The 20,852-nt window shown below is 40.2% G+C and overlaps 2 protein-coding genes across 10 annotated transcripts in view; both read right to left on the bottom strand.

The window, feature by feature from the left end:
• LOC135112866 (sulfotransferase 1 family member D1-like) overlaps window positions 1–5,087 on the bottom strand; it is a 10,466-nt gene extending 5,379 nt beyond the window's left edge. The window contains exons 1-9 of the mRNA XM_064027786.1: window positions 4,805–5,087; window positions 4,515–4,668; window positions 3,966–4,157; window positions 3,252–3,364; window positions 2,417–2,628; window positions 1,945–2,071; window positions 1,704–1,840; window positions 1,196–1,337; window positions 230–369 (exon numbers count right to left, since the gene is read on the bottom strand). Coding sequence (XP_063883856.1) covers window positions 236–369; window positions 1,196–1,337; window positions 1,704–1,840; window positions 1,945–2,071; window positions 2,417–2,628; window positions 3,252–3,364; window positions 3,966–4,157; window positions 4,515–4,657 — 1,200 coding nt within the window. The 5' untranslated portion in view covers window positions 4,658–4,668; window positions 4,805–5,087 and the 3' untranslated portion in view covers window positions 230–235. The remainder of the gene's footprint in view (window positions 1–229; window positions 370–1,195; window positions 1,338–1,703; window positions 1,841–1,944; window positions 2,072–2,416; window positions 2,629–3,251; window positions 3,365–3,965; window positions 4,158–4,514; window positions 4,669–4,804) is intronic.
• LOC135112864 (uncharacterized) lies at window positions 5,014–17,957 on the bottom strand. Of its 9 annotated transcripts, none has more exons than XM_064027774.1 (9): window positions 17,880–17,957; window positions 16,951–17,113; window positions 15,942–16,568; window positions 14,889–15,013; window positions 14,692–14,786; window positions 14,226–14,402; window positions 13,694–13,851; window positions 13,135–13,299; window positions 5,014–11,555 (listed from the first exon to the last, which is right to left on the bottom strand). In XM_064027774.1, exons 2-8 carry the CDS (start codon window positions 17,026–17,028, stop codon window positions 13,147–13,149), a joined length of 1,413 nt encoding a protein of 470 aa, XP_063883844.1. In that variant the 5' UTR covers window positions 17,029–17,113; window positions 17,880–17,957; the 3' UTR covers window positions 5,014–11,555; window positions 13,135–13,146. The 9 variants fall into 9 exon arrangements, with proteins under 9 accessions (XP_063883844.1, XP_063883845.1, XP_063883842.1 ...); XM_064027775.1 differs by having other exon boundaries at window positions 17,892–17,908; XM_064027772.1 differs by having other exon boundaries at window positions 17,644–17,908.
• Between the last annotated feature and the right edge of the window lie 2,895 nt (window positions 17,958–20,852).

Raw genomic sequence — 20,852 nt, forward strand, 5'->3', positions numbered from 1 at the left:
AGAAATGCATGAAAGGGGATGGTACTTGTAAGAGCTTAAACTAAATTTACATCATTACTTTTGAATTGTATTTAAGGAAATCTCAAAATAAGTTTGTCTTTCAAAATAAGTTTGTCTTTGAAGCCTTTCCAATTTTACAATATCATCCCAAACTCTTCCCAACACTAAAAAAAAAAAAAAAATCAAGTTGGGCATTTTCACAGCCAAGTGACATGGTAAATTTACTAACCTGCAGTCACTGTACATCATTTTGAGCAGGAATTACATAGGTGAACTTTAGGTCTGAATCCTTCAAATGCTTGTTTTCCCATTCTTCAAAGGCTGCTACTTGACTGCTGCTCAGGTGCCTCTGCCAATCTCCAATCTTACCTAAGGAAACAATCTGCATTTTAGAAATGTTTATGAAATATCAAAACTAGAAAAAAATATTTCACACTGAAAAAGGTGGACAGTCACACAAGACATCTAATACATTGAAAAAACAACTGGCCAATAAGTTTGCTGTCAATACTATACAAGATTTTTACAAAAATACTCACAAATATGATTATAGTCATTTTTCCTCTAACGTGATAATTTTCTTCTGCAAGGCTGTTGTGTTAGAGATAAATAATATTGGAAGAACTCTTGAAACACCTTCTTTCCCTCTGCATCCCTACCCAAAGTCCCCTTTCTGAGCCCATTATAGGTAAAGCTTTGGCATAAAAAATACATGTGGATAGTCAACTTATTTACCTTAAAAGGCCCTACCTATCACTTGTCTTCTCTCAAGCTTTAATCCTATGTACTATTACTCCAGTGACAAGGAGGCTGGATGCTGGGATCAGGTCTAGGGTGCTTGGCCACTGCAGTACAGGCATAGAAGGGCCACTTAGGCTGATGTCACACTGTGCAGTGGCACCATTTCAGTGAGAGTCATTCAGTTTGAACATGTGACTCATGAGACTTACTTCACTAATTCTCAGGAGTGAGCCACTGAGAAGTGATGGTTAGTGGGCAAGTGTTTCAAATGTGAAAAGTTGCATTTGAGTGGATTTTGGTCACTTAAGAAGAGGTTTTCTTCTGCATTAAATGCAAATCATGTTACAGAAATTTGCATTAGAGGAGGATTGACTGTACTAGTGCAACAATTGATTCAAGTTAATTGCAAGATTTTCTTTCTCTAAGAATCACAAAAAACAGTTAGTATTTTTACCTTTACGAAGAAATGTCCCCTTATCTTTGAAAGCAAATCCAAAATCTTTCCAGTGTTCATAGTTAACGCTTGGATTTGCTGCCATGCATGGGAAGGACGTGTTTTCTGCTACATGGTTCACTTCCACATCACTGACATCAATCTGCAACACAAGAAAATAGAGATTAAAAATATATACAGATTATACTAGAAAGTTTAATAAACAAAGAATGAGTGATAAAGATTATGTAAAAAAAATCTAAGACTCAAAAGGAAACAAAAATGCACTCAGAGGAGAGCAGCCTATTCTACAAAGTAAAGGCAAGAAGTGATAAGTCAGCATCATAATTATTTCATTCTATTACTCAAGTATTAACAGTATAACATAAATCAGGTATCTTATATCAAGAACTTAACTTACTCAAATGCATAGCTTGCAAAATAAACACACATTTTCTTCACTACTCTGATAACTAATTAAAATCTTATACAGAATATCTTATTGGTCTTCCTTCAGAGATATACTTACACTGAGGAACTCTGCTATTTTTCTAATAATCTTCTGTGGGTTCTGATGAAGTTCTTCATAGGTAACAAAGAGGATGTTGGGGTTGTGTCGAGCTTCCCAGTACCCAAGGACATGACCAAAATATGGACTGTACATTGCTGTAGAATAGAAATAGGGATATAAACAAGAAGGTGCCAAGCAGTCTATAAAGAAGCAATAAACACTTAAGCAATGCAGAGTTTCTATTCTCTTAGGTACACACCTTTATCTGAGAGGAACATGTCAATGAAACTGGAGAGAGTTCCTTGGTAATCACACTGAGTAAGAAGCTGCATGAAGTAAAAGTATGATATTGCTGTATCTCGAGGATTCCTTGCGATGTAAATTAACTGGAAATAAAGGAGAAAAAAGAATAATGGAAGCAATTTAAGTAACTATAAAAATTCACAGTGTAGTTCTCGTGATGCTCTATTTCCATCAGATTACTTTGCTGTTGATTAAGTAAAAGCCACTACTTCATAAACTTCTCTCCTATAAGCTGCATATGTATGATAGACATATTTCACATGTAAAAGCCACTACTTCATAAACTCCTCTCCTGTAAGCTGTATATGTATGAGACATTTCACAATTGTCAAAAATAAGAAAGATGATGCTATGGTGATGTATTGCTAAATGTCTATTATTTTTCTCAAAGATTATTGAATAATGTCATCTGAGTAGTGAATCCCAACCTTGGCGCCGCTGTTTTCAAAAGAAGTGGGTAAGAGACTGATGGGCAAGTGAGTCTTGATAAACCTCTTTTCCTTTTTGAGAACAAGAGATTTAATTCCTGGATAAGGATATTCAAGGTATGGAAATCTTGTCTCCAAAATTTCTGAACTTTCATTAGTCTTCTGACAGCCGTGTGCTAGCATGTACACAATCTCCTGTACCCATGTTGTGCCTGCAAACAATAATAGTCTATATGAAAGTGAATTAATGAAATGATGCATTCCTAGATACTTGTTTCTCTGCATACAAAAGCTAGGTAACTTTAGTCACTCTCACTATTTAATATTTGATAAGCTATTAGTAGTCAGGTATATAAACATTGTATGATAATTCTTTGAACACACCTTGCCTCAACTAATTTCAAGATACTTTTTTTTAACTGTTAAAAGATGCATTTCCTACATTACACACATAAAGCAGCAGTGTTATTTCCATAACACAACAGATTTTTCAAAGTAGATAAGACCTTCAACATTATTCTGGAAAATAACACTGAACCATAAGAATCTCAGAAACTTAAAAACTAAAACTACATGTTACAGCTACAAGTGAGAACATTTCAGATGAGTACAGTTAGGAGTGATGAGTAAAACTAACTGACTGATTGATTTAAGGTGCCCCAACCTCATTGCTACAACAACATCACAAGCAGAGATTTTCACTTCAGGGGACCTACTTTCCAAGCCCCAAAACTGACCCTACACACTGCAGGAGGTTAACATTCATGTAATACTTATGCATATGTATCTATGGGAGCTCCTATTTTATAAGTGAGAAAATAATGATCATGTGTACCTGCTTTGGGATAACTGGCAACTAGAAGATCCTCTTGCCTGAACTGGAAATCATGTAATTCCTTGAACACACCTGACATCACCAGCTGACCAGGAAAGATGTATCCTTTGTGCCTGTAATATAATTTTTAAATAAGGAATAAATGTGGTGATATTAGATTTAAAGCATATGCCTTATCATTACCATTATACATATTTTTACATGGACTGCCTCATATCGGCCTGATGGATTTTTGCAGCTTGCCATATTTTCTTATGTTCTGATTTTCACAAAATGAGCAAGTTAGATGGTTAAGAACACATTCAAATTTTTAAGTCCCAGTACCAAGTTAGTCTGACATATGATACAGCCAAAAAGTACTACAATTTACACGCGATCATCTGGTACGATGAAGTCTGTTTAAAGAGGTGAAGCACCCTACCTTAATTCATTCAACTCTATAATTCTCTGACAGTAACATGTCATTTGTCAACTTTTTACCTTTGTCACTCACAATTTATATTTTTCTTACAGCCATAAAAGTCTTATTCTTTATTTCTTACATTTACTTTTCATAATGTTTTATTACACCACAAAATTCAACAATATCCACTCTTTTCCTAAGGCAGTAAGTGATACTTAGTAGACAAGTATAACCTAAACTGCATATTTTTCATACACAGAAAAATGCATCATAAAATCATGTAAGTGAATGGAAAGCTTGCAATATCTTACCTGTATAATGAAACCGGAGAGCCAAAGAGTGAATCATCAACTGGAATTCTTGTGAAATCCTCCAGTAGTATTTTAAGCTTCACTCCTTTCTGCTTCTTAAGGTACCAGGCAGCGAAAAGTGTTCCCCCAAACAGAGAAATTGCAAAAATTCGCTTGTACAGACGTAACCTTCTCAGGCTGGGGTCCTGAATGCTGGTGGTTATACAGATATATATGGCACCACAAAGATGAGACAAATGTTTGACATAAATTAAATTTTTTCCATACAAATGGGAAATTACTGTAGTGTTGCCCAATCAGTTTGTAACTTATGAAGTGACGATTTTCACTGATAGTTGTTCCTCAGAAAAAGATGAAGAAAATAAGTGATTACCTGTGTTATATACATAATCCGAGCTACTTCCCTTTTTAGGCCTAGTCAGGCACTAATTTGATCAGCTTCCATACATACAATACGTGTAATTTTCCCAAGAGCAAAAACTACCAAGAGTTTTATCCTAAAATATACAGACATGAAATTCCTTGCCAAGACTTGGTGTTGGCCCTTACCTGGTGCTGCTGAACCTGTGTAATGTCTCAACATGAGGAAACGGCAGAGGGCGGTAGCATCTCCACATGCTGGGCTGCCCTACACCCTTCCCTCCCAGGAATATTTGTCTGGTGGCATGGATGAATAGCATCCTTGGCAACATTGTGGTAAACGCTGGAAAAAAAAAAGTTTAAGTTAGACACGTGTGTACTTGAGAAATAGACAGCTGCATAATATTATATAACTCTCAGCACATGACATTGTAGCTACAATGAGCTTGTCTCCCTTGTCTCGAACTTGGTACGCTTACTGAGTCGCGGTGACAGCAGCGTTCCTTGTCTGCCTGACTACATTGCACAAGCACGTCTCTGATATCTGCTGGCGTTACTGGTCGTTTATTTCCAAAGATGCAAGCTGTCACGCACTGGTTACTGAGTGCTGATGTCCTAAAGTGTCACATAACGGCCGCCGGTGTTCTAACAAGCTGCAATGTTTTCGTTTTAGATCTTGATCTTGATGTTCTCTTGATCTTGATCTTGATGGTACAGGTGGCACAGGATCACTCCTGAGCCAGGCCTTTGGATCGGCAACTCCTGTAGAAAGGGGAAAAAAAAAAGAGAAACGAACAGCATCCTCTATCCTAATTGTTCATACACCTGGCACGCCACATTCTCTCCAGAAACTCTTTCACCGCCTCAATCATCCTTTCATTCGCTTCTCTACACAGTCCCAACAACAACACCATCCACTCTTTTCCCGTCTTCTCCACTCTTTCATTCCTATCATGCCCTAACTCAGTCAGTATCACTTGCATCATCTCATTCCTGTCTCTGGCATACTTCACACACTCCAGCACCACATGTTCCACCGTCTCATCCTCTCCCATGTCACACATCTGGCACACTTTGCTGCGGGACTCAGACCACCTGTAACTCCTTGCATTCACATCCATACACTGTGCCCTCGCTCGGAAGAGAAGATCACCACCCAGGCTTCCATCATACCACCTTTCATACCTCGGGGCCTCTTTCTCCTTGTACCATTCCAGGGTCTTCTTTCTTTCCATCTCATTCTTCCATTCATTCAGTCCCACACACTTCACTTCTTTGTCTATCTCATTCTTCCATTTTCTCACATCCCATTCGGTTCCCACTCTGCCTCCTCTTGTTACCACCCATTCACGCTCATTTTGATTCCTACCAGCCATTCTTATCACCCACACAACTTGCAATCCATTCCTGTCTGTCATTCTCATGCATCTCTTCCTCCATTTGCTTCCACTTTCATTCCACAGGTACACCTTCCTTGCTATTCTTGCATCATCCATTCTCTCAAGCCTAATCTTGTACCTAAGTGTGGTACAGGTGGCACAGGATCACTCCTGAGCCAGGCCTTTGGATCGGCAACTCCTGTAGAAGGGGGGAAAAAAAAAAAGAGAAACGAACAGCATCCTCTATCCTAATTGTTCCTACACCTGGCACGCCACATTCTCTCCAGAAACTCTTTCACCACCTCAATCATCCTTTCATTCGCCTCTGTACACAGTCCCAGCAACAACACCATCCATTCCTTTCCTGTCTTCTCCACTCTTTCATTCCTATCATGCCCTAACTCAGTCAGTATCACTTGCATCATCTCATTCCTGTCTCTGGCATACTTCACACACTCCAGCACCACATGTTCCACCGTCTCATACTCTCCCATGTCACACATCTGGCACACTTTGCTGCGGGACTCAGACCACCTGTAACTCCTTGCATTCACATCCATACACTGTGCCCTCACTCGGAAGAGAAGATCACCGCCCAGGCTTCCATCATACCACCTTTCATACCTCAGGGCCTCTTTCTCCTTGTACCATTCCAAGGTCTTCTTTCTTTCCATTTCATTCTTCCATTCATTCAGTCCCACACATTTCACTTCTTTGTTTATCTCATTCTTCCATTTTCTCACATCCCATTCGGCTCCCACTCTGCCTCCTCTTGTTACCACCCATTCACGCTCATTTTGATTCCTACCAGCCATTCTTATCGCCCACACAACTTGCAATCCATTCCTGTCTGTCATTCTCATGCATCTCTTCCTCCATTTGCTTCCACTTTTCATACCACAGGTACACCTTTCTTGCTATTCTTGCATCATCCATTCTCTCAAGCCTAATATTGTACCTAAGTGTGGCTTTTGTGAGTCTTTCTCTGAAGGTGCTCCATCCCATGTCACCTCTCAAGGCTTCAACTGCTGTGCACCTCGATGCACTCAGTGCCATCCTTGCTACTCTATTCTGGCCCACTTCTAACTTATCAATTTCACTTTCATTCCATGCAATCACATCCATACCATACATTATACATGGCACAGCCACACTCTTCCACACTTCTCTCAACACATGATACTTACTTGCTCTCATCCTTGCCCCGCTTCCCAATCGACCTATCCACTGGTTTACCATACTTATCTTTTCATACTTTGCCTTTGCACACCCACTAGGACTCATCCACATCCCTAAGTACTTGTATTCTTGCACCTGTCTCAATGCATTCTCTCCAAGTCTCCATACCACATTACTTTCATCCTCTGACCTATTCACAATCATTACTTTGCTTTTCTCACTGCTAAACCTTACTCCAAAGTCTTTACCATAGCTATCCACTACATCCAACAAACTTTGAAGCTCATCTGCCGATTCACTCATAACAACTACGTCATCTGCATAAAGGAGCACACATACTTTATCATTCCCCACACTTACCCCTACATTCATTCTTCTCATCCTGGCTGCTAGCTCCTCTGTATACAGGCTAAAAAGGGTTGGTGACAATATACAGCCCTGCCTAACTCCTCTCTCACTCTTCACCCAGTCTGTTTCTATGTCTCCTAGTCTGTATCTAGCTCTTGTGTCCACATACATACTTTGCACTATGTTAACTATCTTTACACTCAATCCAATCTTTTCTAAGACTCTACCTAGCATTTCTCTGTTCACTCTATCATAAGCTTTCTCTATATCCAAAAAACCTAGGTACAATTTACCCCCATCCTTCTTTTTCTTCTCAATCATTTCATTCACCACAAACATATTGTCCTCAGCTCTCCTATCCCTATGAAAACCATTCTGTTCTTCACCCAGCACTCCAGCTCTCTCAATCCATTTACACAGTCTCTCATTCAACACTGCACTGAAAACTTTACCTATTGTATTCACTAGTGCAATTGGCCTCTAGTTCTTCAGCTCATTCTTACTCTTAAATCCCCCCTTATGCAACAGACACACTTGGCTCTCATTCCACTTTCTTGGCACTCTCTCTTCATCCCACACTCGGTTGAATAACTCAATCATTCTGTCTATCACTACCTCCCCACCATTCTTGTAGAACTCATAGGATATATCATCTGGACCTGCTGCCTTGCCATTCTTCTGCCTTCTCACACACCTCTCCACTTCATCCCTACTGATTCTTTCATCCAGTTCATCTGCATTCTTCCTTTCCAGTGTTACACATCCTTCTCTCACACTAAACATCTCACCTACCCCACCTACTTCTTCCCAGAACCCTTTGATTGCCTCCCTGATTCCATCCTTCTCTGTTATAACTACACCCTCCACTTTTAGACTCTCCACACCAACACTGCCTGACATATTCTCACCTCTCATGAACTTGTACCATTCACGGCCACCTTCCATACCTTTCTCCCTTAAAGATTGAATCACACTCCTTTCACTCTTCACTTTAGCATTCATTATCATTCGTCTTGTCAACCACTGCTGCTTCACATACGCTGCCCATGCATTCTGATACTCATTCTCTGCCTCATCGCTTTCATGCCTCTTTTTCCTCAGCCATCTACACTGTCTACTCATTCTCTTTCGCTCCTTCCTAGCCGCTCTGATTTCATCATTCCACCATGGTTTACATACATTCTTTCTTCTACCTACTCTCACAAACCCTATCTGGTTCCCAGCAGCACCCCTCATGTCCTCAACCAGTTTCTCATTCAGATGCTCCATGTCATGCACACTTTCATCGTCCCAGCTTCTCTCACTCAGATCAACCTGAAAGTTCTCCCACCCTACATCTCTCAGTCTCCACTTCTTTTTCTTACTTGCCACTTTCACTTCATTCCCACCCTGCATCAAGCACTCCACAACCAGCATGTTGTGATCAGACACAATATCAACCAAACCATCCTCTTCTATCCACATGTGCGACACAATATCACGCATTCTTCCATTCACCAACACGTAGTCAATTGCCGATTCCTGCTCTCTTGCACTCTGAGTCACACGCCCCTCAGCCAAAGTAACATTCAGATTTTCCAGCTCCAGTTCATCAACAAACTCTCCAAGCATTTCACCATTCCTGTTCACCTGTTCCCCCAGTATTCCCACATGTGCATTCATGTCACCCAATAACTAGCACTCTCTCCTCTCCATGCTCTCTCACAACTTTCTTAAGTATGTCATACTTCCTCCTATTTTCCCTCTCTGCTCTTTCACCCATGACAGTCATGTACGCTACCACCTTCTCTGGTCTGCCACGACCATCCATGCATTCCACTCTGACTGCAAGCACGTCCTCACTACTTGTACACTCCCCCACATCAATCTCCTCTACTTTCAGTCTTCTTTCTTTCTTGTAGAGTAGGGCTACGCCTCCTTCCTGGTTTTGGGGATCTTGATCTTTATCACGTCTGTGGGCTTGCCCTGTACTCGCTTTGCTCTTCAGCACGACTATTCTCAAAGACCACAGAGATAATTAGGCGGTTTCTCAAGAATGTTTCTCCTGTTAATAATATAAAAAGTAGAGTTAATATGTCGCTAGAATCATAAAAAAAACTGTAAAAAGCCATGTTCCTTCAACAAGAACCTTTTAAATATAGTGGAGGTGCGGAAGTTTTCTTTCCACGTATTGGAATTACCTGGAGGGGCGTAGCATTGTTATGGAGTCTTCCCTGCTCTGAGCACCATCAAGAAATAATTCAAAAGAAGATAAAGTTGTTAATACCATTGAATAGACACTGAAAATTTATTCTATCATTAGTCAGAGGATAAGGCGTCTTCTTTGCAAGCGTCTTGGAAACATTTTTTCTTCGAAAGGCGTTTTTTGACGCATTCCTTTCGCGCAGTTGCATATCTCCTGGAAGCCTCGGAAGCTTGCGACGCAGGGTAAATAATGAAACAAATATAATTTATGAAGTGATTAATTAAATCTTATCGTAGATCTTGAATTTGACGGAGTCTTGAAGGCTTGAATAACTTCGAATAATAGAATAATGAACGATACAGTTCAGCTACAATATATCTGTATTTTGTAATGTACCGCAAGGCACCCTGTGAAGTAAGATATGTATTGGTGAATTCTTTTCAGCTTGAGTGATTGGATTCCGGAATGCTCCGAGTTTTGATTCTCTCTCTCTCTCTCTCTTTCTCTCTCTCTCTCTTAGTACAGTGTAATGTTACTGATCAAGATACATATAAATATTTGGTATTACCGACCAATTTGACACCCATTTCAGAAACCAGTTGAAGTAAACCGGACTGAACCTGCTACCTAGCCATTTCACGCAGGGAAGCCACAGAACGCTTGACTTCTGATCTTTCTAAAATTTCTGATTGGGGCAGAGCAAACTTGGTATTGTTCAATGCCTCAAAAACTCAATTCCTCCATCTATCAACTCGACACAACCTTCCACACAACTATCCCCTCTTCTTCAATGACACTCAATTGTCCCCCTCTTCTACACTGAACACCTCGGTCTGTCCTTTACTTATAATCTGAACTGGAAACTTCACATCTCATCTCTAGCTAAAACAGCTTCTATGAAGTTAGGTGTTCTGAGACGTCTTCGCCAGTTTTTCTCACCCCACCAGCTACTAACTCTGTACAAGGGCCTTATCCGTCCATGTATGGAGTATGCTTCACATGTCTAGGGGGGTGGGTTCCATTCATACTGCTCTTGTAGACAGGGTGGAATCAAAGGCTTTTCATCTCATCAACTCCTCTCCTCTAACTGACTGTCTTCAGCCTCTTTCTCACCGCCGCAATGTTGCATATCTAGCTGTCTTCCACCGCTATTTTCATGCTAACTGCATGCCTCCCCTGCTCCCACGGCTTCGCTGCACAAGACTTTCTTCTTTCTCTCACCCCTATTCTGTCCACCTCTCTAATGCAAGAGTTAACCAGTATTCTCAATCATTCATCCCTTTCCCTGGTAAACTCTGGAACTCCCTGCCTGCTTCTGTATTTCCACCTTCCTATGACTTGAATTCCTTCAAGAGGGAGGTTTCAAGACACTTATTCATCAATTTTTGACCATTGCTTTGACCATTTTATGGGACTGGCATTTCAGTGGGCATATTTTTTTATTGGATTTTTGTTGCCCTTGGCCAGTTTCCTTCCTACATAAAAAAAAAAAAAAATCTGAGAAACCGAGTCACTTATCTGAACAGCTGAACCACAAGAGTGAACCCAAGGAGTGACGCACGGTGGAGCACAAACAAAATAGTTAAGGAAATCTGACAGCCATGCTCTCTTTTATATATTCCTTGGTATATTGGCAGTGAGTACCAAGTGGACTGTGATCAATACATTTTGTTTACCTATTTATGAGTGTGTTTTTTAATTATGGTAACCTGAGCTAAATTCATGTTGATATTCGTCAGTTAACCAGGTATGTTGCATATTTCGGCAAGACTGTTAGAATACTATATAGTCTGTCATGTAGAGAGGAGAGGTAGCGTATCTCTTCACAGACAAAAGGCATGCATATAGACCCTCCCATTACAAAGAAATGGAAGAAAGTGTAGAAGATATAACAAGGAAATGTCTAAGAATACTGTCATTTCCATGTATATACTGTACTTATGTAGGAAATGTTGAATTGTGAAGATTTTGTATTTATCATCATTGTTATGAGGGCAATCAAGTTAAGATGGGATGATATCTGAAAGGAGCAGGCCTGAATCATTATTTCTTTGTCATTTACTTTTTTTTTTTATTATAATATACTGTAGTTTTTATTACCCCCGCTGCCACCATCACCACCTTTGTGATCATATGACACTGAAAAATAAATCAATAATAATCCATGAGAGGCCTGGAAAGTAATGAGCTTCATATGAATATAATTTATTGCTACTCTACACAATAAAAGTCACATTGTTCTAACACACACACACACACACACACACACACACACACACACACACACACACACACACACACACACACTTGTGCAGCTGCACAAGGGTTTCAATCCCTCTTGTCTTGAGTCTTTCATGGAGCAGGTCTGCCCATAATGTAAATGGCAAGATCAAGGAATTTGAAGTAGTTCTGGAGGTGAGGCAGGACAAGCTCCCTCCAAAGCTGCCCCGGCATGATTTCTTCCATCACTTTGGAGGAAAAAATATAGTCCAGTAATTTTAGTGTTAAGATTAAGGAGTAAAAAAAAAAAAAAAAAAATACAAAATGAATACCTACCTACACAAAATACAGAGCATGTAGACAATTTTTTTAATTATTAACATCTGGGTACTTTCCACACTTTGTTTACTTGTTGAACATCATCCAAGAAAGAGCAAAACCAAAATAGAATGAAATAACATGAGTGGTAGTACAACTAAACACAGGAAAGTATATTGTATTGTGGCACTACTGATAAAACCTCCGTGTGTGCCGCTGAGGAGACTTTCAATACAAAATACTTACAGCTCCCAGACCTTGCTGCTGTTTATATTCCCAATGATGTTCCCATATAATGTTGTGCTTAATTTTCAGTTACAATCTTTTGAACAGGAATAGTTTAAAATCATTTTTCCATACATAGAAGTCAGGCCTTGCTATAGATGTATGTGGCCTGCTGTGCTATACCTACAACACTGTGATCTAGTAAGGTGGTCCAAAAGACTACTCCTTTCTATCAGGGGCTGATCTGGCAAAGAGTGAATGATATCTTATGTTTTATCAACTCCTTTCCTCTATCCATCTTAGCCTCTCTCATCATCACAGTGTTGCATCTCTTGCTATCTTCTACTGCTATTTTCACGCTAACTGCTCTTCTCATCTCGCTAACTGCATGCTTCCCCCTCCTCTCATGGCCTCACTGCACAAGACTTTCTTCTTTCTCTCATCCCTGTTCTGTCCACTTCTCTAATGCAAGAGTTAACCAGTATTTTCAATTATTCATCCCTTTCTCTGGTAAACTCTGAAACTTCTTGCTTGCTTCTATATTTCCTCCTTATGACTTGAATTCTTTCAGGAGGGAGTTTTAACACACTTATCCTTCAATTTTTTTATGATTCTCTTGACATCTCTTTTGGGACTGGCACCTCAGTGGGATTTTTTTTTTGTTCCCTTGGCAAGTGACCCTGTTACAAGTGTGATGCTTTGTCTGGGCCAACCTGTGTGGAATTGCTGGCCTGGTATATAGATGGATTGACAGAAGCGAAACTGTCAAGTTGGAAGAAAACTGCCATTGTTAAAAAAATATTGGAAGGGACTGAGTGGGAGAATGGAAATCCCATTCCTCTGTATTTTATTTTTTTGCTGGAGATGTAGTTTTAGTTATCCTTTTTGGAGATGTTGGCCTTTAGGAGAAGACAGATGAACTTTTTTAGGAGTATCTGGAATGCATTTCACTTACCACAATAGTATTTTAGGATATGTTTAAGTTATAGTTGTTGGTCTTGATGTCATCTCTGATCTGGAAAAATTCTTCCTCAGTGATGTTCCAGGATGACAGACCTAAATTTTCAAGAGCCGGACATGAGGACATCAATTTGTGCACACTTTCCAAGGTAAGTGGTACCTGAAAAGGAGAAAATTAGGATAGTTGTCTTGTTTTACTTGCCATTAACAAGCTGTCATAATACTACATAGTCAACATCCACTTTTCTCCCATTTATTCTTTCAACTTGCAAATATTGGTCATAAGGTGACCATAGTAACGTGACAGTCCAGTGGCAATATATCTTAACATGTACTACCAATGTTACTGTGTTTTTGAAAAGTTTTGTTGTCTCACAGGGATTACTTACAAAGACCAAAGGAATTATTAGTCAGGTTCTCATGGATGTAGAAGCCTTGTTAAACCATAAACTGAATCAAGAAAACTGCAGTCACTTTCAATAGATAATAGATATGGTGCCAAAATGTTTGTGAATATGGACTCAGGAACTGAATGATAAACTGAGGTTACTTACAAACTCATCTGATGCAATGACAATGTACTTGGCTTCAGTGAGAGGGTTGACTGCAAGCAAAGTACCCAAATATTGGTCTGTGAGGAATCCCACTTCTGCCTTAAGCAACACAGACTCCAATTTGCGGCACCACAAAAGGAAGAAGTCGACCCATTTATCTGAAAAGACCCTTGGTCAAAACTCAGGATGACAAAAGTTCAGACATCCCAGCTACTTTTGAAATTGACTACAATACATTAGGTTAGGTGAGATTATGTTATCTTACCAGATCTAAACAGACCTAATCTAACCAAACCTAATCAAATTGATCCTTGCATACTCCTAAAATGACTATGGTAGCTGCTGCTCATGCAATTCTGATCAATAAGTAATATGTGATCTGAACTTTACTTAAAATGCTAAAAAAAATTTTTCTCTGATCAGTAAGTAATATGTGGTATAAACTTTACTTAATCTCAAAATATATCATTGTTACCAAGGCACAGTATTTTTCATCAAATAAAACAACTTCACAAAATAGCTATGTGCTCACTGCTCAAGACAGATTCCTTCCAAACTTGGAGATGGAGAACAGTCAGACCAGAAAATAACTGGCCAGGGTTTGCAAGTAATTCATCCCCCTCCAGGGCTGCAGTGGATAGGTGGAGAGTTGTAAGACTTGGGCAACACTCTCCCAGCACCACTATGAACTCTTGCTGCACTTGGTTACCTGCACACAAACCAAATTGTTAGCCAAGCAAGGCCACCATCAGTCACTTCTTCATAACCATTATGCTCATTATGCATACACTGGATCGTACTGGATGGAAAACAATGAAAATCTCAATTTTTTTGCATGGTTATTAGTTTTCTGCACTTTGTCCTGTCCTTCCATACTAATGCCATCCACTCCACTTTTGTTCCTCTTTTCAATACCCCATCTTTTAGGGGAGAGACAGACAGACAGACAGACAAAGCTAAGTTTAATATAATGTGTCAAGTATACAAGCATGACTCACAACTCAGCTGTAGAGTTTGGAGGGATTTGCCCAAGTACTTTATGGCCTCAATGAAGCCATCGCCAAGCATCACCCCAGTTTCTATTTCAAGAACTCTGAAACAGTTTGTAATGATGTTCACATATTAGGATTTGAGAAGGTAAATAATTCAAACTGATAAATATATACAGCAATGTGCTACAAAACAAAATATTTACCTGATTTGCCCAAGGAGAGGCACCAGAGACAGGTTCTTGTCGTCCACAAACAAGCTGACAGACTCAAGGCTGGGGCAGGCACTCCCTACCCATCTTACATCTTCAGCTGTGGGCTCAAACAAAGTCTGTAAATGAAGTTTTTATTACCAAATCTGGCGATGAGAGAGGCCATGTACCATGCACTGCATGTGCTGAATGCCCATTTCAGGTTCAGAAAATATTCAAGTATCAACAAGGACATTATAAAAAAAAGAGAGAAAGAGAATATATATAAAATCAAGAAATTCTGGTGACCTAGGCATTACAGAAGCCTAGAAAATATATTTAATTACAGAAACATTTACAGTAAAATCCCTCTCATCCGGCATTCGAGTATCCGGCAGTTTCAAGTATCCGGCACATTTTTCCCCGAGCCTTAAAATCAATAAAAAATCAATGTGTACTCATAAAATTGATTAAAATTCCCGCGCGAGGCATACTTTGTCCCCTCGCCACCAGAGCCCACTGCTTCGCGCCACCTGCAGCCCACTGCACTGTGTTTACTCAGTGACTCAGTCCCGCGTGTGCACTGTTTATCGCCTGACGCCTTCATCATGCCTAAAGTTGTAGAAAAGAGGAAGCGTGTTGTGCTTACACTTAAGCAGCTGATCAGATCAGCTGCTGATTAAGATCAGCTGATCTTTGTTATGGTAAAATGCGTGAGTGTAGGGTGGTGATTGTGGACATAATTTCACTTCTATTCAAGTATCCGGCAATATTCAAGTATCCAGCACGTCAGCAGTCCCGTTGATGCCGGATAAGAGGGATTTTACTGTAATTGGAACAGGGACAGTGTAGACCAAGACATTTCAATAACTAAGGCTTAACTACAACCTTGAGGCTACTGTCTGAAACAGAATTATACTCAAAAGATAATTAGGATGAAAATGAAAGTAGTGTACACTACTGTAAGTATATTATGCTGTAATCTGTTATTTCTTAGTTCCATCTTCATGATAAAAGAGACAGATGGTAAACTAGAGAAAGAAAAAAGAAAAAGATAAATTGCCTTACCTGAGTTTGTTCAAAGTGAGTAAGTTTAAAAGTGCTCTTGCTAGTACTGAACTCATTAATCAAGACTGCTCCCAGCTGATCACACTTCAGCTTCTTCAAGTTTTTGCTGTGTTTCAGTACATAAGCAATTCCTTCTGTTGTAATGTTCCAGCATTTATATATACCCAAATTTTCCAGTTTTAGACAACCCTTTGCAAGAGCCTTGATTCCCGCATCTGTGACAAGGTCTGATATTGATACATTGACGTCACTCACTTCTGGACACTTTTCACTCAAGACACAAAGGATCTCATCGCTGCACTTACTGACCATATTAAGGGTCATCAGGTTCCTCATGGTGGCCACTCGTGCACACACAATGTTTCTAATGGTACTGTTTATTGTGCCCTGAAGTCTCATTTTAAAGAAGAGTCCATTGAGTTCCAGCCTCTGCACGTGTTTCTGCAGCAACACCTCCAGGCAGGTCTTCATGCCAACTGTCCGTCGTGTTCTGCTGAAGGTTTTGTGGATGGTTTCAATGACTTTAACAATCATGTTTTCATTAATCACTGCTGGCAGGGCTGATACCATATTAGAGAGTTCTTCTTTTGACATTTTGCAACATTCTGGGTCTTCTTCTAATTGAACCTAAAAAGGGAGATAATTTAATTACATGAATATGAGCTGATAGGCACAAAATTCCTTGTTATTTTTTTTATATAGCAACAATCTGCATTATACATTGCAAGACCTTACAGCTACAGGCCAACATACTTTACTTTTCTCTGCATCTCATATTTATGCATCTTTCAAGTTTTCATTGGTTTATTCTGAATTTCCTATATAGTTTTAATAAATGACAGCCTCAGTGTTTATAAGCACATGAAATAAAATAGCAAATCATGCATGTCATAACACTGAAAAAAGGATAAAAGAAGAGGCAATCTCAATATGTACACATCACAGTTACAGTCTAATTTCCTTCAATTACATGTAACATGTAGATCTTCAGTAAACAAGAAATACTCACAGCTAAAGAATGAATTGTCTGAGCCACCTTCACAAAACACATATGCTCCAGAGCCTCTGCTTGCTTTCTTAGGGGCATTTTGAAGATATTGTGTGGAAATATATCAAGAATTTCATGCAAAATTTGTTCACTGCACTTCTGCTCAGCTTCATCAGCAACAAATCTGAAAAAAAAGTATTGTTAGTTGAGATCATATCCAGTGTGAACATTAGCCATACATGTGCTGTACTCTTGCAATTACCATGGGCAAGTGATGCATGCCCAGCACTTGCATGCCCGGCATTCCTACATCAATGAACGGAAGTCTGTACATTTGTTGCTTTTCCCGCAGCACAAGTTGGAGCATTTATGAGTTTTCTGTAATGAATTACTATCTAATCAGACCAAGCACTTCAATTAATGCTGGATATAAGCCAGTGAATTAACTGAATCTAAGGAGGGTGCTGGTTTGTAGAATGAAGAGAGAAAGGAACAAGGAAGACTAGTTTATAAAGGGTTGCTTTTTCTCTGTATTATACCGGTCATACTTGGCATTCAATATGTTCACAGACAGACTGCACAACTTCATCCAGGAGTTTATTCTCTGTACTAAAACATTGGCGTGGCATGTTAAGGCAGTGCAGTGACTTGAAGGACAGCACAACTAAAGATATTTGTCGGAGTGTGGTATTACAAAGCCTCCAGAAGACTTGCGAGAGGTTTCTGTAGGACGAGACACTGTAGCTGACAGTAGGCTATCTTCCCTCGTTGTGCCACAATGCCCCCTCTAAAGCTGCCAGGTATGTTCCTCTGCACTCCTCACTCTCTTTATTGCATCACTGATTCTTGTTGTTTTTCCTTAAGGGTGAACTATATAGCTCAACCATTCAATTTTCTCTAGATGATCTTTCGAAATAACATCAAGGTCAGTACAAACAGCCAAACAGTACTATTTTGTTTACAGTCAAGCAGTGCCAGCTTGATCTTGATCTTACAGGAGGATTCCTTTCAAGCCCGCGATGAAAGGCCATTCTGTGTTTATATTTTCAACGGCACATGTTTCGGAAGGATGCCGCGTGTTTTTTTTTTATTTTTTATTTTTTAGTAATTAAAGTATAAAGGTAGCAAGTTTTCTTATGCTCATATAATAATAACAATGATAGTTGTTGATGCGAAGTGCTAGGTAAACTAGGAGAGAGAGAGAGAGAGAGAGAGAGAGAGTTATATTAACTGATGTTTGGTTACTGTATTTTTTTCTTTTTTTTTATGTAGGAAGGACACTGGCCAAAGGCAACAAAAATCTAATAAAAAAAAAATGCCCACTGAAATGCCAGTCCCATAAAAGGGTCAAAGCAGTGGTCAAAAATTGATGAATAAGTGTCTTGAAACCTCCCTCTTGAAGGAATTCAAGTCATAGGAAGGTGGAAATACAGAAGCAGGCAGGGAGTTCCAGAGTTTACCAGAGAAAGGGATGAATGATTGAGAATACTGGTTAACTCTTGCGTTAGAGAGGTGGACAGAATAGGCAATAGGGATGAAAGAAAAAAGTCTTGTGCAGCGAGGCCGCGGAAGGAGGGGAGGCATGCAGTTAGCAAGATCAGAAGAGCGGTTAGCATGAAAATAGCGGTAGAAGACAGTTAGATATGCAACATTGCGGCGGTGAGAGAGAGGCTGAAGACAGTCAGTTAGAAGAGAGGAGTTGATGAGACGAAAAGCTTTTGATTCCACCCTGTCTAGAAGAGCAGTATGAGTGGAACCTCCCCAGACATGTGAAGCATACTCCATACATGGACGGATAAGGCCCTTGTACAGAGTTAGCAGCTGGGGGCGGTGAGAAAAACTGGCGGAGACGTCTCAGAACACCTAACTTCATAGAAGCTGTTTTAGCTAGAGATGAGATGTGAAGTTTCCAGTTCAGATTATAAGTAAAGGACAGACCGAGGATGTTCAGTGTAGAAGAGGGGCACAGTCGAGTGTCATTGAAGAAGAGGGGATAGTTGTGTGGAACGTTGTGTCGAGTTGATAGATGGAGGAAATGAGTTTTTGAGGCATTGAACAATACCAAGTTTGCTCTGCCCCAATCAGAAATTTGAGAAAGATCAGAAGTCAAGCGTTCTGTGGCTTCCCTGCGTGACATGTTTACCTCCTGAAGGGTTGGACGTCTATGAAAAGACGTGGAAAAGTGCAGGGTGGTATCATCAGCGTAGGAGTGGATAGGACAAGAAGTTTGGTTTAGAAGACCATTAATGAATAATAAGAGAGTGGGTGACAGGACAGAACCCTGAGGAACACCACTGTTAATAGATTTAGGAGAAGAACAGTGACCGTCTACCACAGCAGCAATAGAACGGTCAGAAAGGAAACTTGAGATGAAGTTACAGAGAGAAGGATAGAAACCGTAGGAGGGTAGTTTTGAAATCAAAGCTTTGTGCCAGACTCTATCAAAAACTTTTGATATGTCCAAGGCAACAGCAAAAGTTTCACCAAAATCTCTAAAAGAGGATGACCAAGACTCAGTAAGGAAAGCCAGAAGATCACCAGTAGAGCGACCTTGACGGAACCCATACTGGCGATCAGATAGAAGGTTGTGAAGTGATAGATGTTTAAGAATCTTCCTGTTGAGGATAGATTCAAAAACTTTAGATAGGCTGGAAATTAAAGCAATAGGACGGTAGTTTGAGGGATTAGAACGGTCACCCTTTTTAGGAACAGGCTGAATGTTGACAAACTTCCAGCAAGAAGGAAAGGTAGATGTTGACAGACAGAGCTGAAAGAGTTTGACTAGGCAAGGTGCAAGTACGGAGGCATAGTTTCGGAGAACAATTGGAGTGACCCCATCAGGTCCATAAACCTTCCGAGGGTTTAGGCCAGCGAGGGCATGGAAAACATCATTGCGAAGAATTTTAATACGTGGCATGAAGTAGTCAGAGGGTGGAGGAGAGGGAGGAACAAGCCCAGAATCGTCCAAGGTAGAGTTTTTAGCAAAGGTTTGAGCGAAGAGTTCAGCTTTAGAAATAGATGTCATAGCAGTGGTGCCATCTGGTTGAAATAGAGGAGGGAAAGAAGAAGAAGTAAAGTTATTGGAGATGTTTTTGGCTAGATGCCAGAAATCACGAGGGGAGTTAGATCTTGAAAGGTTTTGACATTTTCTGTTAATGAAAGAGTTTTTCGCTAGTTGGAGAACAGACTTGGCATGGTTCCGGACAGAAATATAAAGTGCATGAGATTCTGGTGATGGAAGGCTTAAGTATCTTTTGTGGGCCACCTCTCTATCATGTATAGCACGAGAACAAGCTGTGTTAAACCAAGGTTTAGAAGATTTAGGACGAGAAAAAGAGAGAGGAATGTACGCCTCCATGCCGGACACTATCACCTCTGTTATGCGCTCAGCACGCAAAGACGGGTCTCTGACACGGAAGCAGTAGTCATTCCAAGGAAAATCAGCAAAATACCTCCTCAGGTCCCCCCGACTAGCTGAGGCAAAACGCCAGAGGCACCTTCGCTTAGGGTGATCCTGAGGAGGGATTGGAGCGATAGGACAAGATAAAGATATGAAATCGTGATCGGAGGAGCCCAACGGAGAAGAAAGGGTGACAGCATAAGCAGAAGGATTAGAGGTCAGGAAAAGGTCAAGAATGTTGGGCGTATCTCCAAGACGGTCAGGAATACGAGAAGGGTGTTGCACCAATTGCTCTAGGTCATGGAGGATAGCAAAGTTGTAGGCTAGTTCACTAGGATGGTCAGTGAAGGGAGAGGAAAGCCAAAGCTGGTGGTGAACATTGAAGTCTCCAAGAATGGAGATCTCTGCAGAAGGGAAGAGGGTCAGTATGTGCTCCACTTTGGAAGTTAAGTAGTCAAAGAATTTCTTATAATCATAGGAGTTAGGTGAGAGGTATAGAGCACAGATAAATTTAGTATGAGAG

This window comes from Scylla paramamosain, chromosome 24, assembly GCF_035594125.1.
Source record: "Scylla paramamosain isolate STU-SP2022 chromosome 24, ASM3559412v1, whole genome shotgun sequence".
Lineage (NCBI taxonomy): Eukaryota > Metazoa > Arthropoda > Malacostraca > Decapoda > Portunidae > Scylla > Scylla paramamosain.